Source organism: Cryptomeria japonica, chromosome 7 (genome assembly GCF_030272615.1).
Source record: "Cryptomeria japonica chromosome 7, Sugi_1.0, whole genome shotgun sequence".
Classification (NCBI taxonomy): domain Eukaryota; kingdom Viridiplantae; phylum Streptophyta; class Pinopsida; order Cupressales; family Cupressaceae; genus Cryptomeria; species Cryptomeria japonica.
Genome location: NC_081411.1, coordinates 71,774,210 through 71,793,109, shown reverse-complemented (window position 1 = coordinate 71,793,109; position 18,900 = coordinate 71,774,210). Strand labels below are relative to the sequence as shown.

The following is an 18,900-nucleotide window of genomic DNA, read 5'->3' as shown; positions in this document are numbered from 1 at the left end:
TCCTATTATAGAAGACCTAAGTGATACCTAACAACTTTAAAAACAATAAAATATTATAAAAAGACCTAAGTTTTGACTCGAAAACTAGGACTGAAAGGAAGCCACATTTGAACACTAAGATAGAGAAAATTAATTTTTAAGTGGACTCAGAGTGCACAAAGAAACAAGCTAAATTGGTGGTAGTCACATTGATCAAAATCAATGCATATGAAACGTCATTGGAGGAATATAAATATGCTAATTTTACAAAACAATGATTTTATTAAAAAACATTCAATATTCTAACTAATAATTTCATTTTAATAAAACATAATTTTCTTAATATTATAGAAGTCCTAAGTGATACCTAACAAATTACAACTCTAAAAGACAAAATTCTACAAGATTGAATCCAAAAGCAAAAAAATGTATCAAATTATCAAAGACTGAAAATCTAATCTCTTTTCCTTCAAGTTGTTTGGGCTATTGGGCCATCCTTCATTATCTGGAACTTATGGTTGGAGGGAAATCGTCCGATTTTTCAAGATGTGCGGTTGGTGGCCCCTCACTTGTGGTGGAAGATCTTGCATTCTCTAAGAGAAACTGTTATGGCTAATGTGATATGACTGAATTGGTGGCTCCTTGTGATGTTGGGTGTTTTGATGATCTTCATCTACCTCCTCCGCAGCGCCAATTCATGTGCAATAGATGTAGTCACTCTACTAAGAAGGTGAATAGAGAGGGCAGATGGTCTTCACCTCCTTAGGGACTTCTTAAAATTAATATGAATGGCTCTTCATGTGGAAACCTTGGCCATGCTGACATTGGTGGTGTGGGTCAGGATAGTTATGGAGATGTTCAGTTTATCTTTTATGTTTATATGGGTCTTCATACTAATAATTTAATGGACACTCGGGTTTTTTTATTAGCTCTGGAGTGTGATAGTAAATTGGGATGGCGTAGGATTATATGTAAGTCAAACTCTCAAGTGGTGGTCAACTTGTTGAATAGGCGACATTTAGATGGGATTAGTTGGCATTTGGCTTTGATTGTTGATTAGATTCTCAACCTCTGTGCATCTCTAGAGTCTGTTTCTTTTACCCATATTCCTCAAGAATGGAATGGGGTTGCTGATTGTTTAGCTAAGTAGGCCTCTAATCGTATTCTTAATTGGAACGTTGTGGATTGGGGTCAGTTACCCCCTGATTTGTCTCAACATTTAGTTCACTTAATTGAACTTGATAAGGCTTTATAATGCCCTTGCTTTATACTTCTTCCCGTCTTTAATAAATTTTTACCCCTCCTTTTTTTTTAAATCTAATCTCTTTAACTTACAACTCAATAAAATATTGATAAAATGTCTGATTTCAAGATATTTACAATTACTCAATATTTATATGAAATTGTTCCGTCTGAACACGCCATTACGACACAGCACATTGATTTGGACTGAAAGGGGGCCAAGTTTGAATACAGAGAAAGAAAAATTATTTAAAGTGGACACATATGCACGAAGAAACAAGCTGAACCGGTGGCAGTCACATCGATCGAAATCAATGCGTATGAAGCGTCATTGGAGTAATAAGTGCGTTTGGACTGGATTAGTGGATGGAGACAGCCATAATTACCATAGGTAATTAACGTGCTTCGAGAGTGATTGATAGAGCAGCTTCGGTTGATGCTATCGATGGGGATTCCACCCATCCTACATTAACAGAACCCAGTCCATTTGAAGTGGAGTTGTCGTCAATAAAAGCTGGGCGAGTGGGCTGAAACAGAATTTCTTTATTGCTTGTTAGCATGGACACCACTTTAGACATTAATGGCCTTAACTCAGGAGCTCCTTGTGTGCATAGGAGAGCAATCTGGATTACCTTTAATATCTCTCCTTTATTCACCTCCGGATCTGACTCGATTAGTTTTGGATCTGCCAAGCTGAATGCCTCATTTTTCTCGTATAGACTCCATGCCTGCATTGAAATCCAAGGATTCGTTAGAAGGTTTCTTAAAGTAATGCAATTCAAGTGGTGTACTACTGAGCAATCTCGTGCGTTCAATAAAAAACAGAGGTTTATTGTTAAATGACTTCTCATAAAAAAGCAATGAATTTGGTGAAAGGGGCAACTTGTTTGGTCTGACAGTAATGTTTGTTTGTTGGAAGATGATAAAGTTAGGAGAAGTCGAGCTCATCATCAAATAAGATTTCTGAAAGTTATTAAGAAGGGTTTGTTATTCTATAAAGTATCTTTGACCTTATAATTCTATTCTATTATTTGTCTGGGAGTTGAAACTAAATTAAGGATATTTATCCTCAATTTGTCAGTTTAGGTAGTTTAGGTGGGTGGGGGGAGTGGTTATGTAATTATATAAATTGTCAGTTATATAAGAGTAAAGAAACATATTGAAGAATGTGTTTCTTATATAATTGACTATTTTTTATGAATACATAGTTAATTGGTAGTTGGTGTGTTTGTTATGATTTCAGGACCTGGCACGATCTCATCTGTGTGCCTTTTGGACTGCTCTTGGACTAAATAAAGGATATTTATTTTCAACTTGTAATGGGGATTCAGATGACTAGTGCAATTGGTGGGAAGCAATTATACAGTCATATAAAAATAAAGAAACACAACAAAAAATATCTCTTAACTATTTATATGACTACATAATCAGTCTGTAGTTGGTGTATTTGTTATGGTTTCAGAGCCTGGCACAATCTACTCTGTGCCCTTTTGAACTTCTCTTGAACTAAACAAAAGATATTTATTCTCAACTTGCAATAGGGATCCAGATGATTAATGTAATTGGTAGAAAGCATGCGGTCATATAAAAATAAAGAAACATAATGAAAAATATATATGACTACATAGCAGTTCCTAATTGATATATTTATTATGGTTTCAGAAACTGACATGATCTGATCTGTGCCTTTCTGGACTGCTCTTGTTTTCTCTGCTAATCTTTAACAGGTCCCTGAAAGTAATCAATCGGTGAAATGGACATTTTGTTTGATTAACAGTAAACAGTTTTCAGACTGTAAAATGTTTGTTTGATCTGACAGTAAACAGTCAGTAAGTTTTATATTTGTCTCATAGTTGAAAGTTAAAAAAGGATTCTTCTCCTCAACTTGCAATCGGGACCCACTACAGCTAGTGCAGTAGGTGTGATTGTTATGATTTAGCAGCCTGGCAAGATTTGGTCTGTGCCCTGCTAATCCTAGACTCAGGTTTTTTAATTGTTTTCTTAATAAAAAAATGTCTTCATAGATAGAAAACAAAGCTGTTTATAAAGTGATGCAAAATGCTCACGAAATTAGGTGGCAAAATCTCTAAATTGAATCAGAGTCAACTTGATGTCTGATCTTCAAAGATTCCAAAGCAAAAATTGACAAATAGCTTAAAAATGGAGAAAAATCAAAATTGGTAGCATATTTCCTATAGATTCAATTCAGCCATGTTTCTCAGAATGCAATAAAGTAGTCAATTGGACTTTTTGACAACCACAATCTCATTTGTTATGGTTTGCCCCCTCCTACGAGGACTCAAGCTTGAAAAGAATTTGAAAAACATTTTGATTTTCATTTGTCTCTAATGATATATATAATTTTATTTTAAAAAATATCTAAATTTGAAAAATTAACCAGCCTTCAATTTGAAACTTACCCATCCTAGGAGGAGTTCCATCTGTGCCGGAAGTTTGGGATCAATATACTTTCTGCCGCTTACAATTTCGAGAACAAGCATGCCGTAGCTGTAAACATCTACCTTTTCTGTCAATTGACCGTGAAGAGCATATTCCGGCGCAGTATACCCTCTGTCACAGACCAAAATCATAGCAAAATGGATAAATTTATGCCTTGAATTTTCACAAAGATGGGAGCAAAGGATGCATGTAAGTAAAGAACTTTAAGAAATCTTACATTGTCCCACCGACTCTTGTAGTAAGATGTGTCAGGTCGTCTGGAAAGAGCCTTGCCAGTCCAAAATCTGCAATTTTGGGCTGAAAGTCATTACCCAGAAGTATGTTGCTGACTTTGATATCCCTGTGCAGAATTCGAAACGGGGATTCTTCATTTAAGTATGTAAGTCCATGCGCCGTTCCCAAAATGATCTCAAATCGCGCTTTCCAGCTCAGGGGTTTGGATATATTCGCTGCCAGAGATTATGAAAGATATTTTATCAGATTCCTAGGGATTTAACTCGGAAAACAAAATTTTATTCCCCTGTTTCTTTCTAAGGGATTTTTACTAACCAAAGAGATGTTTGTCAAGGCTCGTATTTGATATGAATTCGTAAACCAATAGCTTCTCCGTTCCTCTTCTGCAACACCCAAGCAAACGAACAAGATTATGGTGACGAACGGCGCTAATGAGCTTCACTTCTGTAACAAATCCGTCGAATGCCCCTGTCGGCTGTTGTACGAAAAGCTTCTTCACTGCAACCTCCTGGCCATCGCTAAATATTCCCTACCATCATAGATAACCAAATCAGGTAAAAACTGGAGTTAGCGTTTGCTTTACTTTGAACAAATTGGTAATCCTCATACCTTATAAACTTTACCAAATCCTCCTTCCCCAAGTAGCATACTTTGATCGAAGTTTTTAGTTGCAGCTCGAAGGGAATCGTAATTAAATAGATGATCCCCCTTAGGATCTTCTTCGGCAGCAAAATATACCTCTGCTCAGACCAAATTGAACTTTTATACACTTAAAAAAACAGCTTTAACCCTATATCACTGAAGAGGGCTTTTGAAGTTCAGAGAAACGAAAAATCATACCACAACTGGATTCAGGGCATATTTAAATAACAAATAACATGTTGACTGTATTTCATTACAAATCTTACTGTTAAATCTTCATCTATTTGTAGGAAAATAAACATTCCTTTAATGAGCTGTTTAATTTAAATCATTTTAAAATAGAAGTCTTACAGCCTGCAAAATTTCTGAAAAATTTATTTTCTCCATCAATGTTTCAGATCGGATAGTCAGAATTCTCTTCTCTATGAGTCAGATAATATCTATCACTCTGTCTCATCCTGAACAGGGACTATAGAGTGTGATCTGAAACAGATCTTAGAATGTGATCCAAAATAAATAAATTTTAAGTATAATTCAAAATATTTGAAAAAACTAGAAATTCATGGCTCAACAGCTCCTACAGTAAAATTTCTTTTAATTTCTATCAATTTATGAAAAAAAGTGACGAGGAAAATAAATTTAAAGTAAATCCAGAAATTTTGAATGAACTTTAGCAACTTTTACAGTAAAGTTTCTTTAATTTCGTCAATTTATGAGAAAATGGCGTTCCTTCACCTGCTTGTTCATCCTGGCTTCGGCCGGGGACTTTAGTGTACATCTTTCGAAAAGAGTGCCTGAATATAAACAACAGCCCTAATACAGCAATGAGAGCTGCACCTCCCAAGGTTCCGACCAAGATGGCCCCAGTCTTCGAATGGCTTGCTGTAGAAACAGTAAAATCAACTCTTTACAACAATTCAACAGAATTAATAACAAATCAAACAATTTTCTTGACCTGATTTACACCAAGTTGCCATCGCCTAGCTTAAATGTTAGCTGCAGTTGCAGGGCAGAATGTGGATTGGAAACTACTTTGAAAAATAAGAAGCTATTTACTTATATTAAAGTAGTGTGTGCGGACTGCAAACCAGTCTGAAAAAGTAATAATCGATCTTTTAGAACTTTCCATCAGTTTCTTTGGAAATTCACATAAAACTTGTAAATACGAATTTGCAGTGACTTACAGGAAGGAGGAGGAGTCGAGAAAAAAGCATAGGTGGAATAACGCAGAAAACAGCCGGCGTCGAGACCCCTTCCATCCTGCAGTGAAAAGCACCGCTCTACGAGCTTTGAAGCGTGCTGGAGGCAAACATCACAGCTATTTGTGGTAAGTGTTGGCCTACACATAGCCAGTCCATAAATGGTCGTCGGTAAACCCTTAACACTAATTTCATCAGTGGCAAAACCCCCGTTTTTGAGAGCCTTAGATTTGATTTCCGCAAGCAAATTCTGCAAAGTTTGATTAAAAAGTCCAGGACGGGAGGAAGAGTCAGAGATGCACACATTGGAGTTTCCGGCATCGATTGCCTGATCAAAGAAAGTGTGATTCTCATAACGCAAAAAACATCCGTCGAAAATCATGCGTGCCCCGATCTCGACGGGACAGTATCTAACAATCTGAACTTCGGCCGCTGCATAGCACTTACTACAGTCCTCCATTGACAAGTCCTTTCTACATTGGGCCATCCCATAGACGCCATCTATGCCTGTCCCGGATGAAGCCGTAGCGAAGCCTGTTGAAGAAATATTTTTGGCAAGCAGCGAGAAAACGGTGTTGAGGTTTTTCATGAAAACGGTGGCATTTGCATACTTAATCTGACTACAGCCATGACCGGCCTCTATAATTTGGGGATCGGCTTCTAATCTAAGAACCAAATTGGGTATGGCTGAAATTAGGAGTACGTACAAGAAAATCCATGAGTGTCTGGCGATTGTCTTTGTGCCTGGCATTATGAAAGTGCGAATTTGGGATTTCACACGGGTTTGCCCTTATTGTATGTACTAATGAAGGTGGAGTCCTTAAAATTCCGTCTGCCTGCAACATACAGGCCACTTAGATTTACCAAAGGTTAAAATTGAAACCACAAACGTCATTGTTGTACCTTTGCTTTCTCATTCTCCGTTATGTAATTCTGAATATACACGCTTTTCTGGGTCTACCAAGACCTTCACGAGAAAATATTTAAAGACTTTATTATTCTCTGTGCAGTAAAACGGAGATCTTGACTCTTACCAGAGAATCCCGAGCCATCGTTGACTTTGAAGTAGCCTATAGAGGGTTCAACGATTCATTGGCTTGAAAGCTCGTGGCATATAAATTAATGCTATCCTGTCGTGTCGTGCATTTCAATTTACTATTCCACTGCCATCGGAGTCATCAGAGTAACTAGTCTACCATAGTTTTAACCAGTGTTCTAACTTGGCATATTTTTAAATTGATCTGGCGTAACTATACTCCAAGATTGAGTATTTACACGTTTCCATGTTGGGATCCGGAAGATACTGTATTTTTTAATGGGAGAGGGATATTATTAGTTTATGGGCAGGATTACTAATGCATTCATTGGATGCATTAGTTTTGTCAGGGTATCCAATCATATTGTAGTATTTTGAAACATTTATAGGTGTTTCTATAGTTTGATTCAAAGAATATTTTATTATTATTTTAATAAAATTATTTATCTTCTTTCTCATTGGTCTATTCTTGAAAGAGTCATGGGCAAAAATACATTTTTCTTTTGATTAAATCATCCAAAATATTATTTATTTAGAACAATCCAAAATGACAATAAATTTTGGTCTTCTTTGTCAATTGATTTCCACAAAAATATAGAGAAATCATTCAAAAATCTAGAGAAATCTTTTTACCTTTTAATGAATTGTATGAAACTGTAATAAAATATGCCAAAATATGAATAAGATATTATATTGTAAGATTTGTTCCTCTAACAAATGAGATTTAATTCAGCAGAAATTTAATTGTATTTTTGACAAAATTGGTATGTCTTTAATGCATTGAACTGTTTGAATAGAACAATGTACAAAAACTTTCCTCTCGCATCTGTATTCTTTTAACTGTAGCTCACAATGAATGTCTAGATACGCTTCTCCATAGTTAGGGTACAATGCATTATTGGATAGTACAAGTTGAATACTACTATTGTTTTAATTAATGCAAGGGTTGTGCAGTCGTTCATCGTATTAATTATGGTTTGTCGAGTCTAGAATGTTCATTCATCTGCCTCTATCAGCTTTTGTGGCCTTTGTATTTGAGCACAAAGACAAATTATTTTTTTTGTCTTCCCACTTCAGAAACCATCGAGTAGCAAACCTTGCTGTGTGGTTTGTGCTTGCAGATTTAGGTAAAATGATTTTCTTCTGAAGTTGTTCCTCTATGTATACCTCTGATTCATATGTGCTTGATAGGCTAAAGTAATATTGTCACATTTGCAGGCTTGTTGAGGACCTTGGGTATTGAGGACAGGGATATCGGTATTTGAAGATCAAAAAAGTTATGCTTTCAAAGTACTATGAAACCATATAACAGATTTGTCTATATCTTGTTTATAGTCCACGATATATTTACTTTTTGTTTTCCACTTTCTTTTTTTGTTGAGTTCTTCAACGTCTCGCTTGTCTGTTACAGATTTGGACAATTTGCTAACAGATCACCTGTCTAGCAGCTAAAACTAATACATTTGTTTGTAATCTTTTGAGCAATGTTTAAATGATATGAAAGGCTTAATTTATAGTAGTGGACTTCATTTGAAATCTAACTATTTGAATAGAAACTAAGATTCTAGAGAAATCTTCTTTTGGAAATACCAGAATATGCATTGGTGTCTCAAAACACATCTTTGCTAAGTGCCCGTTGCTTATATTGTTGTAGTAGAAGTCTCTTTTCTATCCTTGAAGTTGATTTCCAAGGAAGTATATAATTCCTCTGCTTTTGTGAGGAAGAGCAAAACAAGAGTTAAGCTATAACTAATATTATGCATTTTAAATTTCACTTTTGTATTAATTTCAATGAGTTTCGTGTTCATAAACATTTTAGACAATGCTTTTGTAGATAAATTTGAGTACAAGACTTCCTGTAAGGATTTACCTGCCCAGGACTTCCACAGTTATAATAAGAAGTCCGACTCTTACTACAGAGCACAAAATCCTCTCTTAGATCTCCAAAGCACATATACTGCATCATAGCCAGAAGCCTCCTGCTGAATTTTCCTTTGCCATGAATGCATTATTTGTATGTTTATAGACATAGATCTAAGATGTTATGGCTTCCTGGAATTGAGCAACAAGTGACAAATTTAAATTTGTTGGATATTTACTTGCCTTATCCAGGAGGCAAAAATTGATATATTTTTTTTTTTTCTTTCCTTAGTTAGTTCTCCCTATTATGTTTACCCACTTTAATTCATTTAAATGGATGCCCCTTGCAACTAGCTTCAACTAGGTTCAGTATATTGGAATTGACTTCCAATGCCTACAAGCAATGGGCAATGTTCATACCAAGATCACCTCATTTTGTCATCATAAAAATCAAACAATTACATAAACTAAGCATTATGATTGAAGGGAAAATCTTTCTTTAGAGAGAATTTTTTTTTTGGGTCAAACTAACATTGCCTAGAACATTCCAGAAATTATTGTCACAAACAATAGGAAACCAGGAAATTTATTGACTCTTCCCCTAAAAATGAGGTTGCAATATTTAAGCAGAAGACTCTCGATTATTGGAGGAATAGGATTGAAAATTGCAGCATTGCTACAATATTTTAGTAATGGCATTATCAAGTAATTTTCTATCAGGAGGTAAATTTTTTGTTTGATTTTTTTTCTCAAGAATACGAAGTGATATTTTGAATGTCTATTTTTTAAATTTATCTTCAAACCAATATGACAACTTTAACTAATAGCATTTACAAAGATGGGACCGGACTTGTACTTAAAAGAGATGGCATATCTACCTTGCTTGATGCTGCTCCAACTATTGCTATCACGCTCTAGCTCAAATTATTTTTTTCCATATGTTATATTTATTGAGACTTTTTCACTTCCATGTTTATTTTCATGTCTCTTTCACCACTTACGTCCATGTGCAACATACACAAGGCACGCATACAAAGTAAACAACAAATGTGGAAGCATAGACAAGGCAGGTGGGGTCCTTTGCATATGTGGCTGACAGTTTTGCTTTGTGTCTCTATTTTTTAAGCATCCAGTTTTAAAAAATTATCCTTCATTTTTAAGTATATAGCTTTTTATAATGCCCGTTGAGATTTTAGTTCATTATTTGAAGAATAGTTACAGTATTTACATACTCTTACCACTTCATATTTGACAATTCAACAGTCCACAAGTTATTCTTTTGGTCAATGTTAGATTAAAGTGTTATTATTTTGCTCAAATTTCCCAGGTCATTTTCATATAATTGAGAGAGGCTATTGATTTTACTGTCTTCAAAATTCTATCACTTTTAAATTACTTTATAACAAGTGAATTATTAGCAATTATTTTTAATTAAGTATTTGTATTTCTAGGTAATTTATTTACTGTTTATTTTTTATTTTTATACATTCATTTACATTTATAGTATATCTTTTGAATTTGGATTTATTTGTGAGAGTGTGTAGTTCATTCTGTAGAGTTTTAAGTGTATGTATATTGCAATGTATAAGTATATATTATAGGAATTTTTTTTATTTTTTAAATTTGACATAGGATTATCATATTCATCAATATGTGTTTAATAATAAAGATGGTTTGAAAAATGAAGTGAATTTTTTTAGAAGCATTAAAATTAAATTTTGGTTAATAAGAATAGGGCAACTATTTGTCACTTTTGCTCAACAAGAGATGTTAAATTATTATTGACTATTTGACTATTGAAGAGGGTGATAAGAGTGATATTTAAGTAGTGACCATAACTATAATCTCTTTCAAAAAAATTCTTTCTCAATATAAATACGAGGTCAAATATTGAAAATTGAAATTACCTAAAATTTTACTTGATAAACAACCATATTTTAATTTTTACTATTAGATAAAGAATATAAAACTAAGTCAATTATAATAAGACTTAAATTTAATGTAAAATAAATAACCTTATTTTAATTTTTATTATTAGATAAAGTATATAAAACTAAGTCAATTATAATAAGACTTAAATTTAATGTAAAACTATAGCAAAATCTAATTGATAATTGAAAATTGAAATTACCTAAAATTTTACTTGATAAATAACCTTATTTTAATTTTTACTATTAGATAAAGTATATAAAACTAAGTCAATTATAATAAGACTTAAATTTAATGTAAAAATACAGTAAAATCTAATTGATAAATGAAAATTGAAATTACCTAAAAGTACATTTTCCTCTTTCCCCATTTTTATATTACTTAAATAAGTGTTGCTAAAATTCTACTTTAAATTAATGCTATTACTAAACCTTTTATCATACAGTTAACAATTGATTTTTTTTGTTGGTTTTATCCACAAGATAGCAAAAAGACTCGACATTTGTTTAACATGTGAACAATCTACATCTACATTATTTCCTATTTCATTATATCTTGTATTGGTACTTAACTACTACCACTCTATTATATCCTTATTCAAATACAGTAACAACATTAGCTATTGAGAAATTGTTTGTTTTTTAATTTAACTTATTCATTGATATTTGTTTCAAATCATTAAAAGTAATATATAGTGCTTAAATTTTTCATTAATATTTATTAAATACGAAAAAGAAAATTATAGGCACATTTGTTTAAGTGAGATAAAGATTTCTAAATTTTTTTATTTTTTTTCAAAAATGATTGTATTTGAATTATGCTTATGCTACTTCAATTTACATATTATCACAGAATGTACACTGTGCCAACCAATAAATGAATATTTATTCCGCCACCGAAATGGGATTGTCCAATTATTGGGGCAATTGATACGACCACAATGGCATACATATTTAGTTTCCATTCTCCCTCCATTGAAGCATCTCTGAGGACAATATTAGGTGAAGAATTCTTGTAGAATGCTTCTAGTTCAGTCTACTACAGTGATGTGGTGTCCCGTTTCCTGTCAAATTGCATGGACTTGGTGCAGGACCCAGAGTTTGTGGAAAAGTTTGCAAATTTATATATTCAAGACTATTTCACTCCATCGATTGGTTACAATGTCGCTATCAATTCTTATGATACAAGAAACCATAATGGTATTTTGGGGGTTATATTCTCGCCCAACACAATAGCACTATGTGATGTAGCTTCTTGTGTTTACAATGCTATAAAAGTTGTAGTGAACAATAATTGTGAGCTGGTTTTTACACATGCGTTGAAAGAACACGGCAAGCACTTGGGCCATGATCTCACAAGAAAGCTATCAAATGTCTTCAAGGCACTGATGTTCTTATACACATATCTTCCTCTTCATCCTCCTATTACAACTGCACTTCCCACACTTGCTTCACAAGTGTCTTCTTAATTTGCATGTATGTTTATGCTATACTATTCTACTATAAAAGTTGTATGTCTTCCCATGTTTACTACTATCAATATATTTCAGCCATAAACATAAGACATTTTCAAAAGAAAGTCTACATTTAAATGTGTCAGTGTTATTTCTATTTGAGATGTATGTGTGTCAAAATGTGAAATCAGTCACTGTAATCATGAATTGTGCTTGTCGTAAACTTAATATGTCAGATTTGTAATCAGTAAAGAAGGGAAAAACAACAACAATGCAAAAATATATGAGTACCCAATCACTTAGAACAATGCAATATTCACTATGAAATCAATAGTTAATTACACCACACCAAAACAAGGCAAGTAATATATTGAAAAAATATAAATAACAAGAAAAATAATTCTATTATATCAAATTAATTTTTTCTTCACAAAAATGAAATTAATATAGCCATCTATTTGTAGATATAACTAACATGTAAGAAATAATCTATTTGTCTAAGTAAAAAAGTAACAAATTTATGATTTACCAAAAAATTAATAATCGTTCTTTTTTGTTATATTGAATTGAAAATATCTCATATATAATTTTAAGATCATATTCAAGTTAAGTGAAAAAAATATTTGCAGGAGATAGTTAGACCTTATGTCCACAAATGTTTGATTAATTTAATAGTTCTTTTTTGCAGTATTAAATCCAACAATGACTTAGAAATATTCTTTCTGTTTGAAAATCAAAAGAAAATCAAAATAGTTGACATCACATTGAACTAGGTTTTGACACATTATGTTGATTACTTGTATTGCAGTGTTCAAATTAGCCCAATTTGCTAAATTCAAGGGAAATCAACTTAAATACTAGCTTCAAATTTCAACAATACAGGTACAATTCACTTCTTTATTTTTGATGTACAAATTTAATATTACTGAAATTCAACCTAGCATTGCAGAAAAAATGTAGTTCGATTGTAAGGGGAAAAATCTTCACAATAATAAATGATCTTGGCATATTGTGAGTGTTGTTTAGAAAAATGAACTTACCATTGTAGATATAACGTAGTTCTATACGCAGAACCAGAAATTAATCAAAATACTCCTTATTTAAATTTTCTACAAGAAAATTTGTTTTTACATTGATATTCATTATGATATTGTTAAACAAGACACATATTCAAATTACTAAACTCGTATACATTTCGTACAGGTCATGAAAATACCATGTGCACATGGTAGTAGAGTACTATAAAATTTAAAACAACGGTTCCCCCTATCTATCACAGTAAATTGCCATTAGAAATAGCTGCTTTCTTTGTAGAGATGTGCATCATATTTATGATGCTTATGAAAGTAAAGGACACTCCTCTATTCATTACATTATTGACATGCAATGTAGTAATATTCTACTACTTCTTTGCACTGGTCATTGTTTAATGGTTTTGTATCAAGGGGTTCTAGAAAGCTAAGAAAAATATAGAGATAGCAAGGAAAATATAATACTTGCACAACTCAATGTTTATTTTCACATTTTCATTATCCTCATATTAACCATCTCAGTAGCCCAATGTCTAGAGCATCTATTTATAGTAAACTAGTCATGTATGCTAATTCCATTGTACATAGTACCATAGACATTGACAATGTTAGTCAAAAGATTGAAGAAGGTGACTGCATGTTGTCAACTAATACTTTAGACTTGTTTCCATCAAATCCATTTTCCCCAGCACTAGAAAAGGCAAGCATAATAAGTGCTTCTCCAACTAGTGGATTGTTGAATGATATTGTCCACAAATACATTTTCCAGCCAACTGTTTGTGATATTATTAAAGGCGAAGGCGACAATGATGCAGGTCTAATTACCTGTAATTATTTGGAAAATTATACTAGTACACCTCATTTGTCAACTCCATCCTTGGAAAAAGTAGCACACACAGCTTCAAAGTCTGTATACCTACATCAAATAACTGGTATGAGCCTTATTTTTACATGATTTTCTTGATTTTTGGTATTGCTATGCAATAAGTGAATTCACTAACAATTTCTTTGGCTCATATATTGTAGAGGATAGTCAAGTTTGGCTTCAACAAAATACTCTATGCCACAAAGCTGACAATTTATCCACTAAGCTTCTTACAGCTGACAAAATTTTAAATGTGGAAGGCATGTCAAATACTGAACAGTTCAATAATGACATATCAATTCAACATCAACGCAATGACTTCTATTCCTTGAGACAGAAGGGTTCCAGCCTACCACAACAAAGAAAACAATGTTGTCAGCTATGTTCAGAAGTTCGATTAGAGGTGCAACAAGTAGAGAAGGACTTAGAAAAGATCAAAAACAACTTAAAGCAATTGGAAAACTACAATATTGAACTATGCACATATTTGCAAGACATTGTTAAGCATTAAATGTGAAGAGTTGTGCAAAAAAATATTAAAGTTTGAGCTATAACAAAATTTCAGAGAATGTGCAAACTCTTTGTCAAGCCCCTTCTTTGCAGATATATTGAAAGATCAGATATGAAGGGTGCAAACTATTTCCAACCAAATATTTCTTGTAATAACAAGCTTCATATGTTTGTATTATTTACAAATGCTTCAAATTTCACTTTGTAAGCTAATTACTAAAATAAGGACGATTAATCACCACCATGTATATATAGTTAGAACAACATATACTTCAATAAATTTAGAAAAAAATCTAACAAAATCTTATCTCATCAACTATAAATATGTAAATATTAATTTATGTCCAAAAAATAATTTGTTGAAGCATTACATTAAAGGATTTGTGTCTTATGCAAACTATGTTGGAAGGAAATTTTATTTAACTATCTTCATTTCACTAATGCATCTATCAAGAATTAGGGTCCCCTTCTTCTTCAATGCATTTGAAAAATATTTGAAACTATGAAATGCTACCTTAGGTGGGTTCATGATGAATTTGTAAACAAGCTTTTGGTCAATGAACATAATTTGTGGTGCTCCCTTATCATCAAAATCTATAGAAGATTACATAGTACCAATTGAAATTTTTAATGCCTTGTCGTTCATGTACAAATGACCTGTACTTTTAACAACTATACAATATAACTAGTACAATCATTTATAACATGTATTCATTGTTGTCTTGGTTGTATCTATTTTGAAATAGGCAATGGAAAACCATAATTTAAAACAAGAAATAATTTAGAGAAGAGTAATTAATACAATTGCAATTACTATGAGTTATGAAATGATATATACAAACATTTCAAAATTAAACTACTTTAATCCATGGTTATTTGAATGCATTGAAAATTAGATATATATGCATTAGTTAATAATAATTGTAGCTTTTCCTTAGTGCAAGTAATTAGGTACATTAAAAAGAATATATATAGTATAGAACAAAACCATATTGTACTCGCATTGTCTACTTTTGTGCCAGATATCGACACATGTATTGACAAATAAGAGATATGACACACAATTAAACTCGACAACCTAAGTGAAATACAACCAACTCCATACATATTTAACAATCACAAGACTGACTAACACAAACAACAATACCCAATTTGTATTCTCCAAAAACATAGCAAAATATTAAAAAAAAGTTACTGACAACCAATAAATGGAGATAGTAGATGTTGAAAGTTACAAGTGTTCAGGTCGACAACAAATACAAAACATTGACAATGTACTAAAGTTCCATGGACTATATAGAGAACACAATTTTAAGTACAATATAGGTGACTGTATATTTGATTCCTTTGAATTGTTGCTCGAAGGAAAATACACATCAATTGAACTTCGAAATGAGATAATCGACTACTTTGAAACATGTCTTGCAAGAGGTGAAATAGAAGCAATCAACTCATACAACCTTGAACTACACCCATCTACTCTTCTAGAACTACACAATGTCCCAGATCAAGAAACATATCTACGTAATATGAGATTGTCTGCAAAACCATGTACACCATCCACTGAAGTTGGATTATGGGGAGACATATTTTGTATACATTGGCTATCAAACTGGTTAAAAATATAAATATGTGTTTGGTCAACAACAACGGGGAAGAAGTACTTGCACCACAACAAATCATTGCAAAGTGAGAGATATTACATCCCATTCCATGATGCTAATCCTCGTAGTGGTCATTTCGAACCACTATTAAAACTTGAAAACGAACATGCCAAATATCACCAAAATACACGGTTATCTAAACTTAAACAAATCATTAGAAACAAGATAGAAGACGAAATTATAGACAGTCGAAAAAGGTGAAAGCTTGAAATTAACAATATCATTCCAAAAGATGAAACTAAAAAACAAAAGACCAATCATAAAATGAAAATAACATTACACGAACATAAGAAAATGATCAAAAAAATAAGAGAAGAAGAAATTATAGACCATGCAAAAAGGTAAAAGTTTGAAATTGACAATATCAGTTCAGAACAGGAGACTAGAGAACAAAATAGCAATCTTAAAAAAAAAAAACATTTCACCAATTGAAGAAAATGATTAGAAATTATCAAGAGCATCAAAACATTGAAGAAATAGCACATAAAATGTTTCAAACTCTGAACACAACACAACACGGGCAAAGTACAATGATAAAATCAAGAAAGTCAACAAGGATAAAATCTTACTCTCCAATTGACATTTACCAAAGAATATTTGAAGACACCCCAAAACATACGTGTACAATATGCCACATATTGCATTTCAGAAAAGATATGAGAACCATCAAAGAAAAAGTCAAACAAATATATTATAAGTTAGTAAAATGTGATAATACTATATTGACAGATTCCATATGTCAAATATGCTTTACTGATTTGAAGCAATCCAAGTTGCCTAAGTATGGTACACCAAGTAATATACAAACAAACAAACCATTGCAATATGTACAAAATCTATTGCTACTAGAAGAACGTCTTGTTTCACTAAGAATCACATTCGCTCAAATATGGGAGCTAGGCTATAAGAGATCTCAAATAGGACTTATAGGTTCTATTATTAATGTTCCTATGAACATGAACATTATACAAAAAGAACTACCATAACCAATCAATAGTACAACAACAATAGCTGTATATCTCAAAAGACGCTTACACTATAAAAATGTCTTCCAAAAGGGAATGGTACACCCAAACATTATCATGCAAGCTCTAACCCAATTGGTGGAAAGAAAACTATACAAATGGAAAAATGTTCAAATTAATGAGGATTGGAAACACTATTTTGAGACTAGCAATGACGATGAAAACAACAATGAACTTAGTACAACTGATAATGAGTCAGATAGTGAGAAAGAACAAGAACATCCATCTGAAACATTGATACATGGATTCACTGAGTCTACATCTATACAAAAAATGGATGATAAAATCGTTGAAATTGCACCTGCACAAGATTTCTATCCAATTGAAATCTTCAAGGACACATACGTCGAAGAAATGAATTTTCCCACATTATTCTTTGGTAATCCGCGTGATGAAGACATTGTTAAAAGATTTAGCTACCAAAAGATTGCACAATGGGAACTGACAAATTCACATAGACAATTTGCATACCACACAAACAAACTTATTCTTCAAAACCATCAAAGTAATTATATGACAAGTTTTGTCCACAATATGGATACAAATTTGAAAAGGGTAGCTAAAGGGAAGAAAGCTATGTGCAAAGGATGTGAAGGAGAAGCAAAACCTAGATAAATTGTTGAAATCAGATATAGGCTACACAGATTTCAAAAGAATAAGAATATCACCAGACTACACACAACAACTTAAAAAGAACATATTTGCAATGATATGACAACTTGGACCTCCAACTTTTTTTGTTACTTTCACTAGTGCATAACAAAATTGGGATCCCCTCACAAATTCACTGCAACAGTTACAAACTTTACACCAATCAAAACTAGAAGAACATGAATCTTATCAAACAAAGGAAATTGATAAATAATGATCCAGTCACTTGTGTACGATACTATAGGCATAGGATAAATGCATTAAAAAAATTGATATTTATAGATTCCACCTTATTTGGAAATGTCATAGATTCCTTCTCTGTAACTGGATTTCAAAATCGAGGAAACGAACATGACCATTTCCTCTTATGGATTGAGAATTCACCGGTCTATGGGAAAGACAAGTATATAGACATAATACAATTTGTTGACAAGTATATCACTTGTAGCACAAAACATTTGACTCCTGATTTAGCTATACTACACAAACATCACCACACAAGGCAATGTAGGAGATCTAGAAGATGAGTTTGTAGATACAATTTGCCCATTCCACCAATGCAAAATACTACGATAATGCAACCACTGCCAGAAAAAAATGAAACCCTAACTACCATTGCAACAAACATAAATTTGAAATTGCAAAAAGGAAACTATTACAATTCATACACCTTGCACATGTTCTTAAATGAAACACAGTTAACAGAGGAAGAATACATATTAGCTCTTCGATCTACAATACTTAGACCGACACTACTCCTACAAAGAAAGCCATCACAAATATGGAACAATAGTTTCTCAAAAAAAATAACTCCCCTATGGAAGGCTAATACAGATGCACAATATGTCCTAAATGCATATGCTACAACAATGTATTGCAGTTCATACATGGCAAAAGTTGACAAATCAATGATGCACGCTTTCCAAAAAAATTGAAAAGATCACGAACAAGACAATATTGATGCAATCAAGATGATAAGTAAACTTGGAAATGCTTTGCTAAACCTCCAACAAATGTCGTCACAGCAAGCTGTGCACATTGTTCTATCACTACCACTAAATTATAGCTCAAGAAAATGTGTATTCATAGATACACGATCTGAAAATGATCGTACATTCAT

The 18,900-nt window shown here is 32.6% G+C and overlaps 1 protein-coding gene across 1 annotated transcript; it reads right to left on the bottom strand.

Annotated features, from left to right (window-relative positions):
- Positions 1–1,341: 1,341 nt before the first annotated feature.
- Positions 1,342–6,914, bottom strand: LOC131064507 (cysteine-rich receptor-like protein kinase 2). The gene is made up of 7 exons (XM_057998658.2): positions 5,742–6,914; positions 5,293–5,439; positions 4,525–4,655; positions 4,231–4,444; positions 3,899–4,130; positions 3,642–3,792; positions 1,342–1,949 (listed from the first exon to the last, which is right to left on the bottom strand). The coding sequence occupies exons 1-7, from the start codon at positions 6,505–6,507 to the stop codon at positions 1,617–1,619; spliced, it is 1,974 nt and encodes a 657-aa protein (XP_057854641.2). The 5' UTR covers positions 6,508–6,914; the 3' UTR covers positions 1,342–1,616.
- Between the last annotated feature and the right edge of the window lie 11,986 nt (positions 6,915–18,900).

Coding starts and splice junctions, on each gene's coding strand:
- LOC131064507 (XM_057998658.2), bottom strand. CDS start 6,507: ATGCCAGGCACAAAGACAATCGCCAGACACTCATGGATTTTCTTGTAC. Junction 4,131..4,230: donor CCTTGACAAACATCTCTTTG/GTTAGTAAAAAT, acceptor AATCTCTGGCAG/CGAATATATCCAAACCCCTG. Junction 1,950..3,641: donor TGGAACTCCTCCTAGGATGG/GTAAGTTTCAAA, acceptor ATTTCAATGCAG/GCATGGAGTCTATACGAGAA.